This window comes from Cetorhinus maximus, chromosome 27 (assembly GCF_964194155.1).
Source record: "Cetorhinus maximus chromosome 27, sCetMax3.hap1.1, whole genome shotgun sequence".
Lineage (NCBI taxonomy): Eukaryota > Metazoa > Chordata > Chondrichthyes > Lamniformes > Cetorhinidae > Cetorhinus > Cetorhinus maximus.
The window spans coordinates 30,018,666-30,038,470 of NC_135905.1; the positions used below are offsets into that span (position 1 = coordinate 30,018,666).

Genomic DNA, 19,805 nt, shown 5'->3' on the forward strand with positions numbered 1-19,805 from the left:
CCCTCGGGTCCTAGTCTCTCCTACTAATAGAAACATCTTCCCCACGTCCACTCTATCCAGGCCTTTCAGTATTCTGTAAGTTTCAAACAGATCCCCCCCTCATCCTTCTAAACCCCATCGAGTATAGACCCAGAGTCCTCAAACGTTCCTCATATGTTAAGCCTTTCATTCCTGGGATCGTTCTCGTGAACCTCCTCTGGACCCTCTCCAGGGCCAGCACATCCTTCCTGAGATACGGGGCCCAAAATTGCTCACAATATTCTAAATGTGGTCGGACCAGAGCCTTATAAAGCCTCAGCAGCACATCCCTGCATTTATATTCTAGTCCTCTCGAAATAAATGCCAACATTGCATTTGCCTTCCTAACTACCGACTCAACCTGCAAGTTAACCTTAAGAGAATCCTGGACTAGGACTCCCAAGTCCCTTTGCACTCCAGATTTCTGAATTCTCTCCCCATTTAGAAAATAGTCTATGCCTCTATTCTTCCTACCAAAGTGCATGACCTCACACTTCCCCATGTTGTATTCCATCTGCCACTTCTTTGCCCATTCTCCTAACCTGTCCAAATCCTTCTGCAGACTCCCCGCCTCGTCAATACTACCTGTCCCTCCACCTATCTTTGTATCATCTACAAACTTAGCCTGGATGCCCTCAGTTCCTTCATCTAGATCATTAGTGTATAAAGTGAAAAGTTGTGGTCCCAACACTGACCCCCGTACAACTCCACTAGTCACCGGCCGCCGTCCTGAGAAGGACCCCCTTATCTCCACTCTCTGCCTCCTGCCAGACAGCCAATCTTCTATCCATGCTAGTACCTTGCCTCTAACACCATGGGCTCTTATCTTACCGAGCAGCCTCCTGTTCGGCACCTTGTCAAAGGCCTTCTGGAAGTCCAAGTAGATAACATCCATTGGCTCTCCTTTGCCTAACCTACTCGTTACCTCCTCAAAGAATTCTAACAGAATTGTCAGGCATGACCTCCCCTTGATGAAACCATGCTGACTTTGCCCTATTTTACCATGCACTTCCAAGTATTCTGAAAACTCATCCTTAATAATGGACTCTAAAATCTTACCAACGACCGAGGTCAGGCTAATCGGCCTGTAATTTCCTGTCTTTTGCCTCACTCCCTTCTTAAACAGGGGGGTTACATTAGCGATTTTCCAGTCCTCTGGGACCCTCCCTGACTCCAGTGATTCCTGAAAGATCACCACTAATGCCTCCACTATCTCTTCAGCTATCTCCTTCAGAACTCTGGGGTGTAATCCATCTGGTCCAGGTGATTTATCCACCTTCAGACCTTTCAGTTTTCCTAGCACCTTCTCCTTGGTAATGGCCACCATATTCACCTCTGCTCCCCGACTCTCTTGAACTTTGGGAATGTTACTCGTGTCTTCCACCGTGAAGACTGACGCAAAGTACCTATTCAGTTTCTCCGCCATTTCTTTGTTCCCCACTACTACTTCTCCAGCGTTATTTTCCAGTGGCCCAATGTCCACTTTTGCCTCTCTCTTACCCTTTATATATCTAAAAAAACTCTTGCAATCTTCTTTTATATTACTGGCTAGTTTACCTTCATATTTAATCTTGTCCCTCCTTATTTCTTTTTTAGTTGTCCTCTGTTGGTCTTTGTAGGCTTCCCAATCTCCTGGTTTCCCACTGCTCTTTGCCGCATTGTATGCTTTCTCTTTAGCTTTTATGCTGTCCCTGACTTCCCTTGTCAGCCATGGTTGCCTCGTCCTCCCTTTAGTATGCTTCTTCTTCCTAGGGATGAATTTTTGCTGTGTCTCCCAAATTACTCCCAGAAACTCCTGCCATTGCTGTTCCACTGTCTTTCTTGCTAGGCTCATCTCCCAGTCAATTCTGGCCAGCTCCTCCCTCATGCCTCTGTAGTTACCTTTATTCAACTGTAATACTGTTACATCTGATTCCAGATTTTTCCTCTCAAATTGCAGGGTAAATTCTATCATATTATGGTCACTTCCTCCTAAGGGTTCCTTCACCTTAAGCTCCCTTATCAAATCTGCCTCATTACACATCACTAAATCTAGAATTGCCTGTTCCCTAGTGGGCTCCACAAGCTGCTCCAAAAAGCCATCTTGTAGACATTCCACAAATTCCTTTTCTTGGGATCCACTACCAACCTGATTTTCCCAGTCTACCTGCATATTGAAATCCCCCATGATCACTGTAACCTTGCCTTTCTTACACGCCTTTTCTATCTCCTGGTGTATCTTGTGCCCCACATCCTGACTACTGTTCGGAGGCCTGTACATAACTCCCATTATGGTTTTTTTACCTTTGTGGTTCCTCAACTCTACCCACACAGATTCTACATCATCTGACCCTATGTTGATCTTGCTATCGATTTAATTTCATTTCTTACTAACAAAGCAACCCCACCCCCTCTGCCAACCTGCCTATCTTTTCGATAGGATGTATATCCTTGGATATTTAGCTCCCAGCCCTGATCCCCTTGCAGCCATGTCTCCGTGATGCCCACCACGTCATATTTGCCAATTTCAATCTGCACCACAAACTCATTTACCTTATTTTGTATACTGCGCACATTCAGATACAACACCTTCAGTCCTGTATTTCCCGTCCCCTTTCTCATTGTCATCCCTTTATCTGATGTATTTGAAGTTAGATTCCTAGCCCTTTCCAAACACCCTGTCCTATTTTGTGTTCTGGAGACTTTAATAGCCTCTCCTGGGCTCTCCTTTCTTTTCAGTTTTTTCATAATTTTCCATGAAGTTGAATCCACCCCCCCACATGCTAACCTGCTGCTTTGTTTCCCATTAGTCATGCTTCTTGGAGATTTACCCTTCCCTCCCCCCCACTTTCTAGTTTAAAGTCCTGTTGACCACCCTATTTACCCTTTTCGCTAGAACATTGGTCCCAGATCGGTTCAGGTGGAGACCGTCCCAACGGTACAGATCCCTCCTGTTCCAATACTGATGCCAGTGCCCCACGAAATGGAACCCCTCTTTCCCGCACCACTCCTTTAGCCACGAGTTTACTTCCCTTATTCTCGCGTCCCTATGCCAATTTGCACGTGGCTCGGCTAGTAATCCGGAGATTATAATCCTTGAGGACCTGTTCTTTAATTTAGTTCCTAGTTCCTGATAATCCCCAGACAGGTCCTCTTTTCTAGTCTTACCTATGTTATTTGTCCCGACGTGGACCACAACAACTGGATCCTCCCCCTCCCTCTCCAACATCCTTTCAAGCCGGTCAGAGATGTCCCTCACCCTGGCACCGGGCAGGCAACATACCATGTGGGACTCTCGATCCTGCTTACAAAGGAAGCTATCAATTCCCCTAATTATAGAATCCCCTACAACTACCACTTGTCTTTTTGCTCCCCCCTCTTGAACGGCCTCCTGTGCCATGGTGCCGTGGTCAGCTGGCTCATCCTCCCTACAGCCCTGTTCCTTATCCACACAGGGAGCAAGTACCTCGTACCTGTTGGACAAGGTCAAGAGCTGAGGCTCCTCTGTTCCTGAACACAGGATCCTTCTACCTGCCTCACTTGCAGTCATACCCTGCTGACCCTGACCACTGACCGAACTTGAGGTACTTAATCTACCGGGTGTGACTGCCTCCTGTAACAAAGCGTCCAGGTAACTCTCCCCCTCCAGGGTGTGCCACAGTGTCCGGAGCTCGGACTCCAGCTCATCAATTCTGAGCCAGAGTTCCTCCAGCAACCAACACTTGCTGCAGATGTGGTCACTGCGGCTCGCAATGGGATCTGCCAGCTCCCACATCATACAGCTACAGCACATCACCTGCCCAGCCATCTCTACTTAGATAATTAATTTATTAATTAGCTTTGCAGTGTTTTTTTTTCAAATTTGGTGCAGATTTCCTACCAACCAATCAGGTCACAGCTTTCCTGTGACATCACTTTTTCAGTTTTGGCTTCAGTTACTCTGTGCCCCGAGGTCACCGTTCCGGTGCTCCTCCCTCCGAGTCTGCTCCCTGGAGACAAGGCCGCAAATCCCCGAGGTAAGCTAGATTTATACTCACCGCTCCGGTGCTCCTCCCTCCGAGTCTCGCTCCCAGGATTTACTCACCAATCAGCTGCTTTTTCTTTAAAATCCACTTTTAGAAGAGTGTCCCTCGCAGGTCTGGTGCACTCCTGAAGGCACTGCCTCTCCTCTCTCTCTTTTTTTTTAGGTTTGAGGAGGAGGGGGGGATGGAAACACTACAGCAATGTAATGTTTGGGGCTATTCCATTCTTTGACAGTGGGTCCTCCTCGATTTCCTCCTGAGTCGTGGTGGCTGCGGTGACTTCTCCCAGAATGCTTCAGTCACTTCTCACCAGCGCCCTTACCTGGTCTGGCCTACATGTGACTCCAGACCCCACAGCAATGACACTTAAATGCCTTGTGAACAAGGTCAATTAGGGATGGGAAATAAATGCTGGCCTAGCCAGTGATGCCCACATCCCATGAACAAATATAAAAAAGGATGCTTAGTGAGAATCTATGCTATATATAGGGAGGAGAGGGGAAACATTGGGTCTAGCTTACCCCTGTTCAACAGGATGGATTTCCTGTGACCATCTGAACCCTTGGTGTGCTCTTAATTTTATTTAATTATTAGTTTAAAAATTGGTCCCATAGTTTGGACTGAAGGATCAACCCTAAGTGTTTATCTCCCTTGGGCCTGGTGATGAACTGAACCATTCTTATGACAAATTCTGAAGTGTAGACTGGGGAAACCACTTTCTGCCCTGCATCAATCTTTGCTCTACTGTGCAGTCTCTTATTTTTTGACTTATGTTTGTTAACGGCTGGGAAGAGAAGGTCAGGGGTGACTGAATACAAATCTTTAAAGTTTTATAAGATTTTCATCGAGTAGATACACAGAAAGAGATTACTCCCATTTATGAGAAAGAGCAGAACCAGAGGGCAGCAATATCAAACAGTCACCAAGATTTCGATAAAAACAAAATACTGCAGGTGCTGGAAATCTGAAATAAAAACAGAGACTTCTGGAAAAACTCAGCAGGTCTGGCAGTGTCTGTGGAGAGAGAAACAGTTAATGTTTTGAGTTGAACATGACTCTTCTTCAGACCAGGAGGGTGGGGATATGCTGTTGGGAGGGGTAGGAGAACGAAAGGGAAGGTCTGAGATAGGGTAGAAGGCGGGAAGGGTTAAATTACAGCGTCATGGTACAAAAGGCAAAGGGTGTGGTAATGGCTACAGTGAAGAAACAAAGCATTTGTCCAGAGTGAGTGTAAAGGTGAGAATAATGGACAGCTCTGTCCCAAAGCAAAAATGTGAAAAACAAGAGAAATCAAATAGGGATTTCAGAAGAAGCTCTTTTACCCTGAGAGTGGGGAAAGTGATGGAATTGCTGTTACATGTTGAGGCCAATAGTATGGATGCATTTAAGGGGAGGTTAGATAAACAGCAGGAGGGAGAAGGGAATAGTTAGTTGGTCATGCTGATTTTCCAGGAGGAATGAACAGCATGAAGTGGTTGGGCTGAATGGCCTGCTCCTGTGCTGTGCTCTCCATTTAAAATTTGGGGTGGAAAGGTGTAAGGGCGCAGCTCCCTGATATCCACTCAAACCCGAGCCTGTGTGCAAAGGGCTCAGATTCAGGTGAGGCAATGGCGCGGGGGTGGGGGAATCCTAACCCTTTCGCCAATAATTGGGCTGTGGCGAAAGCGAGAGGCGGATTGTGCCGATGTGCTGAGATTATCTGCAGTCTGATGGGTTTTTGTTTTGTACTCGGTCGGGTCCCACCCATTCACTGAGCTCCCACACACTCTCTCTCTCTCTCTCTCTCTGCAGGTCTGGCTGTGCACAGTCACTTACTGGAGACTTGGCTCTGAGCACACGTCTGTTGCCTGGGGTCAGGTCTCTCCTCTCAAAGTGTGGCAATTCCCTGTAGCAATCACGAGAAAGCTGCCCAGGAAATTGCTTCATTCTGACTACAGACATCTCAGCGGGGTGGTCGCAGCTCGGGAGTCCGGATTAGGATGTGACTTCAGAATGGTATTGGTTTCTGTCCTCTCCACGCTCCTGTGTTACTGTCTGGTGGGCGCCGAGGTAAGATTGCAGCTTAATCCATTACTTTGGAAATCAGATCGCAAATGGGAGCGCACCCTTTCATTTGCACACTCTGCTGAAGTTATAACGATTAGAAAAGAGGAACAAATTGCATTCTATCTGCATGTCCCTGTGTCTGATAACCCTTGCTCTTTGCTCGCCCCAATGCCCCCAGTTTATTTGGTGTAGCTTGAATCTTAGACCTGACCCTGCATGCTGGGGTCTGGGGCGGAGATGCTGCAGATTCTAAACGCACCGGTCTGCAGACAGATGGACAGATCTTGCACTGGATTAATTCATGTTTTAATAACGTTGTCTTCATTTCCAGAGTGCAGACACCCATCAAGCGAAAGACAACCATCTCTCAGGTAACACGTTTGAAGCGTTAAACATTGTCAGATGCTCAGACACCGTTTGTACGTTTATTAAAAAAGAGTTGCATTTATATAGCACCCTTCACAACCTCAGGATGTCCCAAAAGCGCTTTACAGCCAGTGGAGTGCTGTTGAAGTGTAGTCAGTGTTGTAATGCAGGAATAGCTTAATACAAAACATAATTGAAAATATAAACATATTACAAATATTTATTTATCGTACCTCATCAGATCTCAGAGCCTTCCCCTCAGCATGAAATAGACACAAGTCACATTGTAAATTTTACCCACATCCAGGTTTGTTTTCATTAATTTGTTATAAAATAATTTATTATTGAAAATAACACTGTTAAAAGTAAAGAAGGATGAGTGCCTAGTTAAGTGTTTAGTTTGGAAATGCAAGTTGCCAGTCTGATTAGCCGTTCCTGTCATTATCGTAAAACTGGTTGGAAGAATAAATGGGTTTTTTGTGCAATTCAACATGTTCCTACATTACTTGGATCTTCCCATCAGGAAGGAGTGAAGCTGGGCTGGTGCAAGGGCGGTTACTTGCTGGGAGCAATGTTTTTATTTCTCCAATTGGAAGATCAAACAAGTTCAATGACGAAATGGTTCTAATAGGTTCAAATAATATAATTCTGGGTGAGATTTCACAGATAGGCGGAACAAGCTCCAGGGATTGAATGGTCCATTTGTGTTTCTGTATTCCCTTTATACACAAACACACACCCACACCTATACACAAACACAAATACATGCATACACAAACACACAAATACGCAAACACAGACATACACACACAGACACAGACACACATATCAACCCATTCCCAACATGTTCTGTAGTGGAGTTGGGGGTGGGTGGGGATTCTTTTCAATTCAAGAAATTGTCATTCAAGCTGGATTTTTTGAGTCTGTCAAAGGTTTTAAAAAGAAAATATAGACTTGCATTTATATGTTACCTGCATCATCTTCTGATGTCCCAAATCCTTTACAGCCAATGAATTAGTTTTTGAAGCATAGTTACTACTGTAATGTAGGAAACACATGGGCCAGTTTGTGCACAGCAAGCTCCCACAGTCAGCATTCTGTTAATGACAGATAATCTGTTTTTTTTTAGTTGATTGAAGAATTAATATTGGCTAGGGCATGGGAATAACTCCTCTGCTCTTCTTTAAATAGCACCATGAGATCCTTCACATCCGCTAGAGAGGTTTACAATCTCATCCAAAAGGCAGCACCTCTAACAGTGCAGCACTTCCTCACTGGGTGTCAGCCTTGGTTTTTGCACTTTAGTCTTTGGAGTGGAGCTTGAAGCAGCAGCCTCCTGAGTTAGCACTGAGAATGCTACCCACTAAGTCACAATGAACAACACATGCTGGGTATTGTGCATTGCAACAAAGAGGTCTAGCGGAGGTGAATGGTGCTATTTGTAACTGCAGGAATGGAGCTTTGTGCCTAGAGGAGGAAGCAAAGCTGTTCACCTCGTGTGCTTCCCATTAGCAAAGTTTACACCCTGTCCTATTCAGTAGGGATTCAGTTTGAGTAAAAACATGGGGGCAAGCTGATCCCCCAGATTCAAATGCATCTTAATATCAAAGCAGAGGATCTCGTTTTTGAACAGTACCCATTGTGAAATTATGTTTATGTTGTCTATGATGCTCACCCTAGCAAGTTGAATGCCTAAAGTGAGCTCAATCAAGATCCCGGTCTGACCTGTACAGCTACCAGGACATCAGCATCAGTAAGAATTCTCCCATTTTCTGGGATTAAGGCACTTGCCATATATTAAGGAACTTTGTTTAACAGAGTCTAAATACACCATTTTTCCGGTATTGCAGTTTGGCTAAAACCCCTCTATAGACGTGACCGCATAATCTAGCCTGATACTGTGGGGCAGTACTGAGAGAGTGCTGCATGTCTGGATTGCCATCTTCCAGAGATGTTAAACCAAGCCTCTGTCTGCCCTCTCAAGTGGACATAAAAGATCTGTAGCACCATTCAGGAAAACCCCCCCCAGTGTTTTGGACCAATGTTTTGACTAAAAATTGATTGCCTGGCCATCCATGTATTTGCTAAGTGTATAGCTTTGCTGTTCCAAAATTGGCTGCCGTACTTATCTACATAAAAACCATGATTGCATTTCAAAAAGCAATCTTTCCGTTGTAAAGCACTTTGGAACATTTTGAAGATGTGAGTAAACAACGTAAGTGGAAATTTTTCTTTTAAAATATTTTATACTTTGTTTGATGTGGTTCCTCAATGTCCCTAATGGAGTAATTTAATCTACTCTAAGATACATGTGTGCACCGAACATCTGTTCCAAAACACTGGTTCAGTCTCACCTGGAGTATTGTCACAGCTCTGAGTACTGCACTTTAACAAGGTTGTGAAGGCATTAGATAGGGTGCAGAAAAGATTCATGAGGGTAGTTCTAGGGATGAGGAACTTCAGTCACGTAGATAGATTGGAGAAGTTGGGACTGTTCTTCTTGGGGAAGAGAAGGTTGAGATTAGATTTGCTGGAGGTATTCAAAAGCATGAGGGGTCTGGACAGAGTAGATAGGGAAAAGCTGTTCCCATTGGTGGAAGGATCAAGAACGAGAGGGCACAGATTTAAGGTAATTGGCAAAAGAAGCAATGGTGACATGAGGGAAGACTTATTCACACAGCGAGTGGTTAGGATCTGGAATGCTAGTGGGAGAGTGGGATGGAGGCAGGTTCAAACGAGGCTTCAAAGGAGAATTGAATCATTATCTGAAAAGGAAAAATTTGCATGTCTGGAGGGAGAAGGCAAGGGAATGGCACAAGGTGAATTGCTCCTTCAGCATGGAGACGACAGGCTGAATGGTCCCCTTCCGTGTGCTATAACATTCTATAATTCTATGATATGCTGTAGAAAGTGTTATCCTTTTGGATCCAACATATTTCAGCTTTGAAAGACGATTCATATTTCTTGTAACTTTTAAAATCTGCCTGTGTTGTGAGACTCTTTTTTTTATATATACGAGAATTCTGCTGGTATTTTTCTGAGTAGCTTGTTTGCTAAGGATACAGATGGTCTAATATGCTGAACCAAGGAGTTGTAAGAGGCTGGCTAATATTCATGGTTCCCCACATTTTGAGTTCTCTGTTCTTCTTATACAATGGGGGCTGCAAAAGACTTTATTTGCTGTAAGGTAGACTGTTTGTTTTACTCCTGTCCCTGCCCCCAACCCATTGTGTTAATGGTTGCTCATTTGGTAGCATTCCTGTCCCTGTGTCAGATCGCTGTGGGTTCAAATCCCACTCCAGAGACTAAAGCGTAAAAATCTAGATTAATACAGCACTGAGGGAGTGCTGCACTGTCTGAAGTGGTCTCTCCGATGAGATGTCAAATGGAGGCCCCATGTATAAGATCCCATGGCATTATTTTGAAGAAGACCGGGGGAGTTCTCCCTGGCGTCCTGGTCAATATTTGTCCTTAATCGACATCGCTAAAAGATTATCTGCTCATTATCACATTACGGCTTGTGGGAGCTTGCTGTGTGCAAATTGGCTGCTGTGTTTCTTACATTATAACAGTAACTATACTTCAAAAGTACTTAATTGGCTGGAAAGGGCTTTGTGAAAGGCACTTTATAAATGCAAGTCTTTCATTAATTAGTTGACACAGTGATGCCAATAGACATTATGTACAACGAGAGAACAGGGATGATTAAAGTTTAGAAACTTTGCACAAGGAATTGGAAGGGTTTAGCAGAAAGTAATACATTCTCAAACACCTCTTAGTGGTTGGATTACAAGCAGAGTTGGTAGGTTCCTGGGAGCAAATTACTTGCCAGCCCTCTTTAACGGTGTAAAATGGGTGAAGAACAAACCTAATTCCTTGATACATCCTTTGTTTCCACAGCTGTTAGCTGGTGCTCAGGCAGTTTCACCAAGCTGGGTCATTATACCAGGTCAGTGACATTCACTGTGACTGGAGAAGAGTGTCTGAAGTGGACAGAATTCCCAGACTATGTCCAGCAGTATCCCAACAAGGGCCTTGGTGACCACAATTTCTGCCGCAATCCCGATGGTGAAACCATTCCGTGGTGTTTCTACAGGAAGAAAACGGGGTCAATAAGCTGGTCAGAATGTGACTGCAATCACGGTAAACAGTTTGGTTATCTTTACACTCATCGCAACCATTAAAATGGGTGGACAGATTCCACGATATGTATTGGACTCCACAATGTGGATCTAGGCAAGAAGGAAAATAAAATTGAAAGGAGGGCTAAGCCATGCTTTCTTCCTTGATGAAGGAATTAAAATCCCATGGGCCAGTTCTTGGAGTAAGGCCCACTCGCCTTCACTGCCAAGCGGATGATGTGTGGCTTGGGAAGGGTTGGAAGGAATGTAAAATTCAAGGGATAACCAATCAAACATTGAGCACCCTGGAAAAGGATCTGCCAGGATGCTTAGCAACTGGTGTGAGGGTTGCTTTTAGCTTAGCAATGGAAGGGTGTGCTCCACAGAATACTTGCACAGCAGCAATTTTTCACCTCAAGATAGAGGAAAAATTGGCAAGACTAAGCCCTATTTCACGCATCCCAAGAATTGGGGCGATGGAGGTGCCAGTGTGGCCTGTCGTCATCTAAGCTAGTCAAGCTCAAACTCTGTTGTGGGGTGGCTGAGTTGCACTATTTATGATAGAGTTGATCAGCAGACACTTCTTGGGTGGAAACTTTAAGTACTACAAGCGCCAAGTCCTCCTCTCTCCACTGGGGAAGGGGCAACTGTCAATAATTGGGGATGGAGGACAGAGAGGTACAGGATGAAGTTTGATCAGTTGCTATGCCAAACAAGGAAAGATACTTAGATTATTAAAAAAGTAACTCTTTCAGATATCTTGTAATTAAGGAGTGAAAAGGTTCAATGTGAGGATATACTGTGGAAACCAATTTAATTAGAAAGGTGGGGGAACCTGTAGATAGAAAGAGTAGGAACATTTGGCGAAAATATGTGACATATACTAAAGAAGTGTGATAGAATACTCCCCAATTGCTTGGATGAGTGCAGCTCCCACAACACTCAAGAAGCTTGACATCGTCCAGGACAAAGCAGCCCACTTGATTGGCACCCCATCCACAAACATTCACTCCATCCACCACTGACGCACAGTGGCAGCAGTGTGTACCATCTACAAGATGCACTGCAGAAATGCACCAAGGCTCCTTCGAGACCATCTTCCAAACCCACGACCATTGCCATCTAGAAGGACAAGGGCGACAGAAAGATGGGAACACCACCACCTGAAAGTTCCCCTCCAAGCCACTCACCATCCTGATTTGGAAATATATCGGCCGTTCCTTCACTGTCGCTGGGTCAAAATCCTGGAATTCCCTCCCAACAGCACTGTGGGTGTACCTACACCACATGGACTGCAGCGGTTCAAAAAGGCAACTCACCACCACCTTCTCAAGGGCAATTAGGGATGGGCAATAAATGCTGGCCCAGCCAGTGAAGCCCACATCCCTTGAATTAATAAAAAAAACACGTACATGTTTTGAACATTCCCCCACCTCCCTGCCAATTTTCACTCTTTCTCACCTTGAGGGTCTTTATGCTGAACATTCTCTGCTCTCTTGCTTTCACATCCTTCCTTCAGAAGTATGTCCAGATAGTGTATTTCTTGCTGGATATTTCTGGAAACCAATCGAATGTTGACCCTTCCCCCATTCACCCCTTCCTAATCAAGGGATGGCAATCGTAGCACCTCGTGCTGCCACTCAAGCTGAAAGCAGCTGCCCCAACATCGAACAGGAATCAACCTGCACGTCCTAAACTGTATGGCTCACCTTCTCGCTTCCTTAATAAGCCAAGCGAATGGAGATTCCGAGGCCACTCGCCTCAAAGAATCCTCTCTCGACCTGAGCGAACTTACTGAATACCAACAAGTCTTTCAAGAAAGGATCTGGGAGCCAAAAGTGAGATTTATGGAACAATAGAATTTTCAAGTTGAATTTGACCTTCCCAGTCAGCCTGGCTGAATAATGCTGCCGTCCACTCGAGTCTGTCTTGCCAACTCATGTGCATTCTTAAATTTGATATCAGGTTTATTATTCAATTGATTCTACAAATGCCTATCAGCCTAAGTCTCGGAAACAGCAAGTGGTGCATTGGCTGTGGCTATGCTGTGGCAGCAGCGATGCATCGGCAATGAGGTCACCTCTGAAAAGGTCATTAAACGGAGCTGCATTGGTGCTGGTGGAGTTACACCGCACTGTTTGTGCTGGTAGGTGGAATACTGTGATGTGGCCCAGGAGTGCAGGATTATCGAGACACCAGTAATGCGAGGGCAAAATCAGCATGCAATTAGTGGTGGGTTAAGATGCTTTAGGAGAATTTTAGTGGTTGCTTATGTATTTCCAACATTTTCAATAACTGGTTTGAAATATTTTTGGTCTGTATAATGTGCACCAATTTATTTTGATTAAGGAGTTGTTACTTCTCAAAGGACAAAAGGCTGTTCATAGTTTTCCTGGATTTTTAAGGTGCTATCCGATTGAGTGGAGGAGCCAGCCAACATGAGGGAAGGGTGGAGCTACTTTACAATGGACAATGGGGCACTGTCTGTGACAACAATTGGGATGATAGAGATGCCAGTGTGGTCTGTCGCCAGCTAGGCTTGAGGTATGAATGTTGGAACAATACATCCAGCAATTATCCTGAACATAGTAATTACAGGTGTTGCCAAGGTTATATTAAACCTCTGGAGCAACATACAGCTCTTGGTATCGTACTGTTCAATGTTTAGTCACTTTATAGACAGTGTTTTTACTCTACCACAGCAGGAATTGTTTGCATCAGTTTTGAACCATGTCATTGCTGGTTGGGTGAGGGGCTGCTAGATTTGTCTCATTGATCCTTTCACTGTTTTTAAATGACAAAGTTTACTGAAGCTGGGTGTATAAAGTGGCTGAGCCAATTGGACCTGTGCTGCGTTAGCCAGAGAACAAGTACACTCGTGCCATGCTTAGATAGTGTGCCAACTGAAAGCTGAGGAAGGAACCTGTTTGTACATTACTAAAGCAGAGCAGCTGGGGAGGTGATGAAGTAGTGGAAATGTCACTGGGCTAGTGATCCAGAGGCCCTGTGGATTCAAATAATACCATGACAGCTGATGGAATTTAAATTCAATTAATTAATAAAAAACCTGGAATTCAAAGCTAGTCTCAGTAATGGTGACCATGAAACTATCATCAATTGTTGTAAAAACCCATCTGGTTCACTAATGTCCTTCAGGGAAGGAAATCTGCCCTCCTTACCAGGTCTGACCCAGATGTAACTCCAGACCCACACAGCAGTGTGGTTGACTCTTAGCTGCCCCCTGAAATGGTCTAGCAAGCCACCCAGTTCAAGGGCAGTTAGGAATGGGCAACAATTGTTGGCCTTGCCAGTGACGCCCACATCCCATGAAAGAATAAAAAATTACAGAGGTCCCCAAGCAGGCAATCTTTTGGGCCAGAGATGTAACCCAACATGAGCAGAGTCCAGAAAGGGAGAACTGTTCAAACTTTTAATATCCAGACCAAACTTACTTACATCAGAGGAAAGATAAGGAGAATTTATTTAACGTAGTGAGTTGTTACATTCTGGATTGTACTGCCTGAAAGTTTGGCGGAAGCATATTAAATAGCAACTTCCAAAAGGGATTTGGTTGTACACATGAAACAGAAAACTTGGCGGGGCTATGGGGAAAGAGCAGGGCTGCAAGTCTAATTGGATAGCTCCAAAGAGCCAGCAAAGGCACGATGGGCTGAGTGGCCACTTTTCATGTTGTAAAATTCTATGATTCACGAATTCAAATGTAGTTTATTGTATGTTGTTCTCTCTGTACCATCGGTATTTCCTGGTCTGAAGGTAGACAACCAAACTTAACGTGTATGTTTCATTCTATCTCCCTTTTGCAGGCTTATTGAAATTTCAATGAAAATTGGCACCTCGAATCCCAAACACAAGCCCTACCACATACACACTTTTCTAATGGATTTGACTATTGTTCCTATAGTAGACTTCAGGGAAAAAGACAAAGGCTGAAATCAAGCTTGACTTTTGGGGGTGATGGTCATCTTGAGGACAGAACAACGTTAGACAATCGACTGGCACACCCCAGTATAAAACCAGCTGCTGACTCACTATTGCCCAAGATGAACATCACGCCCGCCATTTGAGTTAAAATCGAATCAGTATCACAATGGGGTCAGTATTCCTAGTGTTCCCTTTCTAGGCCCACTTTGAGATACGAAGCTGAACACTTTGGGGTGTTGAAGTCTGCAGTTACTCTCAGTACTGACCCTAGCTCCTGTATATCTCTGTAATACAGACTGGTTCCCCTCTGGCTTCTCCTTTAATTCAGGCAGAAGATTTTATGATACATGCCCATGGCTGGAGGTCTCCACAGCAGAGCTGTTACATTGTGAACACTATGACACCCTCAAAAGCAATTTTGTTCCAATCTATATTTACAACATTTGTCTGTAACATGAAATGAATAGTAAATCAAATGTTGGGCACAGCAATCTCAAGGATGTGGGATTATTTTTTATATATTACTTATATTATACTTTACATACACTATATATATTTATACTTTATATGTTCCATACTGGAATCAAGACCTTTCCTCATAGAAATGGTTAGAACATAACTAAATAACACAGCCAAGCAATGATGTTGTGAATGTACCTTATGTATCAGCTGTGGCTCAGTTGGTTGCACTCTTGCCTATGGTTCATACGGTTGTAAATTCCAAACCTACACCAGGCCTGAAGCCCAGAACTTTAGGTTGACCGTCCAATGTGACACACCATTGAAGTGTTACACTTCTGTTACAGGAGATCACAAAGGGCAATTGCTGCTATTGTTAATTTTAAATTTGAGGTTGCTTAACAAAAATCTATTAAATGTAATAAGGATATGATGAGGATGATGGTGGCATAGTGGTAATGTTACTGCTCTAGTAGTTCAGAGACCCAGGCTAATGCTCTGGGAACATGGGTTCAAATCCCATCAGGGCAGCTGGTTGACTTTAAAATAAATAAAATCTGGAATCTAAAGGTAGTCTCAGTAATGGTGACCATGACAACTATCATCAGTTGTTGTAAAAACCCATCTGGGTCACTAGTGCCCTTTAGGGAAGGAAATCTGCCATCCTTGCCTGGCCTGGTGTACTTGTGACTCCAGATCCACAACACAGAAACTCATCAAGGCTCCTTAGGCAGCACCTTCCAAACCCACAACCACTACCACCTACAAGGCAAGGGCATCAGACACATGGGAACCACCACCTGCAAGTTCCCCTCCAAGCCACACACCATCCTGACTTGGAAATATATCGCCGTTCCTTCACTGTCGCTGGGTCAGAATCCTGGAACTCCCTCCCTAACAGCGCTGTGGGTGTACCTACACCACATGGACTGCAGCGGTTCAAGAAGGCAGCTCACCACCACCTTCTCAAGGGACAATTAGGGATGGGCAATATATGCTGGCCTCGCCAGCAACACCCTGTAGATGAATTTTTAAAAATGTAGTTGACTCTTAACTGCCCTCTGAGATGGCCTAGGAAACCTCTCAGTTCAAGGGTATTTAGGGGTGGGTAACTTGTCAGCGACGCCCACATCCCATGAAAGAATTAAAAATAAAGTGAAGGTGGGTAAAAATGGAGGTCGATTGCAGATCATCCATGATCTCATGAACTGGAAGAACAGGCTTAAGGGGGCCAAATGGCCATTTCCTATCCCTGTGGTACTGGAGATAGAAGAAGTTGAGTACTGTTCCAGGAGCTATCTGTTGCTCTCTGTGTCGGTATAATAGGATTAACATACTGTGGGGAAAGGGAATACAAGATACTGGAGTGACCCATAGGGGTGATATGGCCTGTCTCAGGTCATTTTAACCCTATGATTGCTTTCAGGATTGAAATAACCTGAGGAAATGTAATCCAATGAAAAGAGAAACAGTAATTATTTATCAAATCTACAAAAGGAGCTTCATTTCTGTTGCTATTTTTAGTTCATTGATTAACATCCCTGTTAAATTTCTACATTGTTTTACTGCAGTCATTAGCCTATTTATTTTTAGAAAGTTAACGGCTACATCAAAATAGCACACATTTATTAGTTAGCACGTTAAAAATAATTCAGCGGAAATTAATCTCCAAAACATGCAGTGTGAACAATTCTACTCATGAAATAACTAGTCGTCACTTCCTTTCCATTTCCCTCTTATCCTCTTCCACCATCCCACTCTTTCCATTCTCTCCATTAACCCCTTTTCTCGCTGTGACCTCTTAACCCTTCCTTTCCTCCCCATCCTAACTTTCTCTTCTGTCGCTTGCATTCACAGTGAAATAGGCGTTGGCAAGAAGAATTCATTCTTTGGCGCGGGATCAGGCCCCGTACATATGGATGTGGTTCACTGCCGTGGTGACGAGACAGCCTTGCTGGAGTGTAGAAACAGCACATTAGCAAATGGAGTTTGCAGACATGGCAATGATGCAGGAGTTGTGTGTGGACTTCCAGAAGGTAAAGATCAGAAGTAAACTCCTCAGAAAATTTAACTGGAATCAATGGATTTGTGAAGAAAAACAGTTGATATTTATTATTATTATATAATGTAACATAAGACCATAAGACATAGGAGCAGAAATTAGGCCATTCGGCCCATCGAGTCTGCTCCGCCATTCAATCATGGCTGATAAGTTTCTCAACCCCATTCTCCCGCCTTCTCCCCGTAACCTTTGATCCCCTTACCAATCAAGAACCTATCTATCTCGGTCTTAAATACACTCAATGACCTGGCCTCCACAGCCTTCTGTGGCAATGAATTCCATAGATTCTCCACTCTCTGGCTAAAGAAGTTTCTCCTCATCTCTGTTCTAAAAGGTCTTCCCTTTACTCTGAGGCTGTGCCCTCGGGTCCTAGTCTCTCCTATTAATGGAAACACCTTCCCCACGTCCACTCTATCCAGGCCTTTCAGTATTCTGTAAGTTTCAATCAGATCCCCCCTCATCCTTCTAAACTCCATCAAGTATAGACCCAGAGTCCTCAAACATTCCTCATATGTTAAGCCTTTCATTCCTGAGATCGTTCTCATGAACCTCCTCTGGACCCTCTCCAGGGCCAGCACATGTTAGACAAAGAACTGGAAATCATCTTAATGTAACTGGGTTCCCTTAATATCCTAACACCTACCAAATCCCCTTCCCCCAAATAAGTGCAATTTTTCATTAGGAGAGTGAGTAGAAATGTCTCTTAGAACACAAGCAGCAGATAAGTTATTTTATATTCTGTCTCTGTGACAGACACACTGTCCCAGAGTCTAGCAATGGTATCCTACGACCTGGAAAAAAGTGAGAGCTGGCAAAGATGGGGCAGCCTATTCCTTAGTGTGGAAAATGATTAGACTCTGCCACCTCCTAGTGCTGGCATCTCTAAGATAAGAGACTCATCAGGTGGAGAATTGGATATTCAAAACTCACCTCTCTGTGCCATAGGCTCTCCTACATGGTAAGGCACTCAGTGCCCTAAAGTTATCATCATTGTGTTTTAGTGTGAAAAGGAGAATTGTCATTGACTAAGGAATAGATTGTTATTAAAATATCACTTTACATGCCCTTGTCTTGTTTTTCTCAAGTGCAGGTTCAGTAATGCCCATTCGTCTGGTTGGAGGGAAGGAGGACTATGAAGGTCGAGTTGAGGTCTTTCATGGTGGAGAGTGGGGGACTGTGTGTGATGACCAGTGGGATGATCTGGACGCAGTGGTTGTCTGCAGACAATTGGGCTTAAGGTACAATAACCACACAAGGGGAAGTATTTTCTACCTCTTCAAAGGTTCAGATTGTCTTTATCTACTGTGGTTTAACAAGTAGAAATTCAGTATTGCTGAAAAAGAGACATTTTTTGTCAAAGCTTCTTGTCATGCACTCATCAGGACAATTCACAAGAATACCAAAAGTAAAGGGAACAACTGTTTATACTAGATGAGAAGAGAGTGCTGATTGGTTGGCAAGTGGACTCCGATTGGCAGAGGCATTGCCATGGAGAATGCACCAGTTGATGGTGACTGACAGTTAACTGTGAAGTATTGGTTGAAATTTAAACTAGGCAGCTTGACTCTGACTGGCCAAGGCATTGCCCTGAGGAATGAACCAGTGAATGGCTGTCACTTATTTTGTTCAGATAAAACAGGTGCAATGTGTGTACATGTTATTTCTGTCTGCAGTGAAGTTCTGTACCACCAAACGACTGTAAGTAGAAATTCCTTCATGTGTGTTATATTGGAGTTTGCATTGAAATTGTAGTTTTTTTTTTTAACAATTTCTTCCTTTACTCCCATCATTTGACTTTCTCCTTGTTCTGTTCTAAATCTAGAACTAAATACCATTCTTAGAAAAATGCAGCCATGTGATATTTCATATCCAGTGAGCCTGAATTAACTAACTGACAGGATTGCTTAAAGAATGTTTAAACACAGCTGGTCAGCCAGCATCTGAAAAGAGAAACTGTGCTGAGGGTAAAGCCTTTGTTGGAATGATTGATGTCCGAGATGTCCTCTCTGGCTAAGGCACTACATCTGAAATGTGAACTCACTCTCTTGTCTACAGGTGCTGATGGGTATTTCCAACATTTTAATTTTATATATATTTTTTGTAATTATCTCAGCTTTCTGCAGACAGGTTAATATTCGGACTGGCCAGACTCTCTATCTCAGAGACTCTGGAGTATGTTAGGAGTAAGAATTGACCAGCCCTTTAAAGAGGTGAGCTGTGATAAAGAGAGTAGGGAATCTCAATAATTAGATTATTTTATTAGGAATCTTTTCAATTCATCCTCTCAATGTAACAGTGTATCCCCTTATAGCTCACAACACAAAGCTTGTTATAAGAGCCAACCTAGGCAGGCTGGATATACAAATCAAGAGCAGGTCAGAGGGTGGGAATTCTGTGGCAAGTGACTCACCTGACTCCCCAAAGCCTGTCCACCATCTACAAGGCACAAGTCAGGAGTGCGATGGAATACTCCCCACCTGCCTGGATGAGTGCAGCTCCCACAACACTCAAGAAGCCTGACACCATCCAGGACAAAGCAGCCTGCTTGATTGGCACCACATTCACCAACTTCAACATTCACTCCTCCACCACTGACACTCAGTGGCAGCAGTGTGTACCATCTACAAGACGCACTGCAGCAACTCAACAAGGCTCCTTCGGCAGCACCTTCCAAATCCGCAACTTCTACCACCAAGAAGGACAAGGGCAGCAGATAGATGGGAACACCACCACCTGGAAGTTCCCCTCCAAGCCACTCACCATCCTGACTTGGAAATATATGGCCGTTCC

At 44.0% G+C, this 19,805-nt stretch overlaps 1 protein-coding gene across 1 annotated transcript in view; it reads left to right on the forward strand.

Annotated features, from left to right (window-relative positions):
- The first annotated feature begins 5,982 nt into the window (after positions 1 to 5,982).
- Positions 5,983 to 19,805, forward strand: part of LOC144668685 (neurotrypsin) — a 42,288-nt gene continuing 28,465 nt past the window's right edge. The window contains exons 1-6 of the mRNA XM_078530994.1: positions 5,983 to 6,068; positions 6,397 to 6,436; positions 10,332 to 10,574; positions 12,958 to 13,096; positions 16,811 to 16,989; positions 18,106 to 18,253. Of these exons, the coding sequence (XP_078387120.1) occupies positions 6,012 to 6,068; positions 6,397 to 6,436; positions 10,332 to 10,574; positions 12,958 to 13,096; positions 16,811 to 16,989; positions 18,106 to 18,253 (806 nt within the window). The 5' untranslated portion in view covers positions 5,983 to 6,011. The remainder of the gene's footprint in view (positions 6,069 to 6,396; positions 6,437 to 10,331; positions 10,575 to 12,957; positions 13,097 to 16,810; positions 16,990 to 18,105; positions 18,254 to 19,805) is intronic.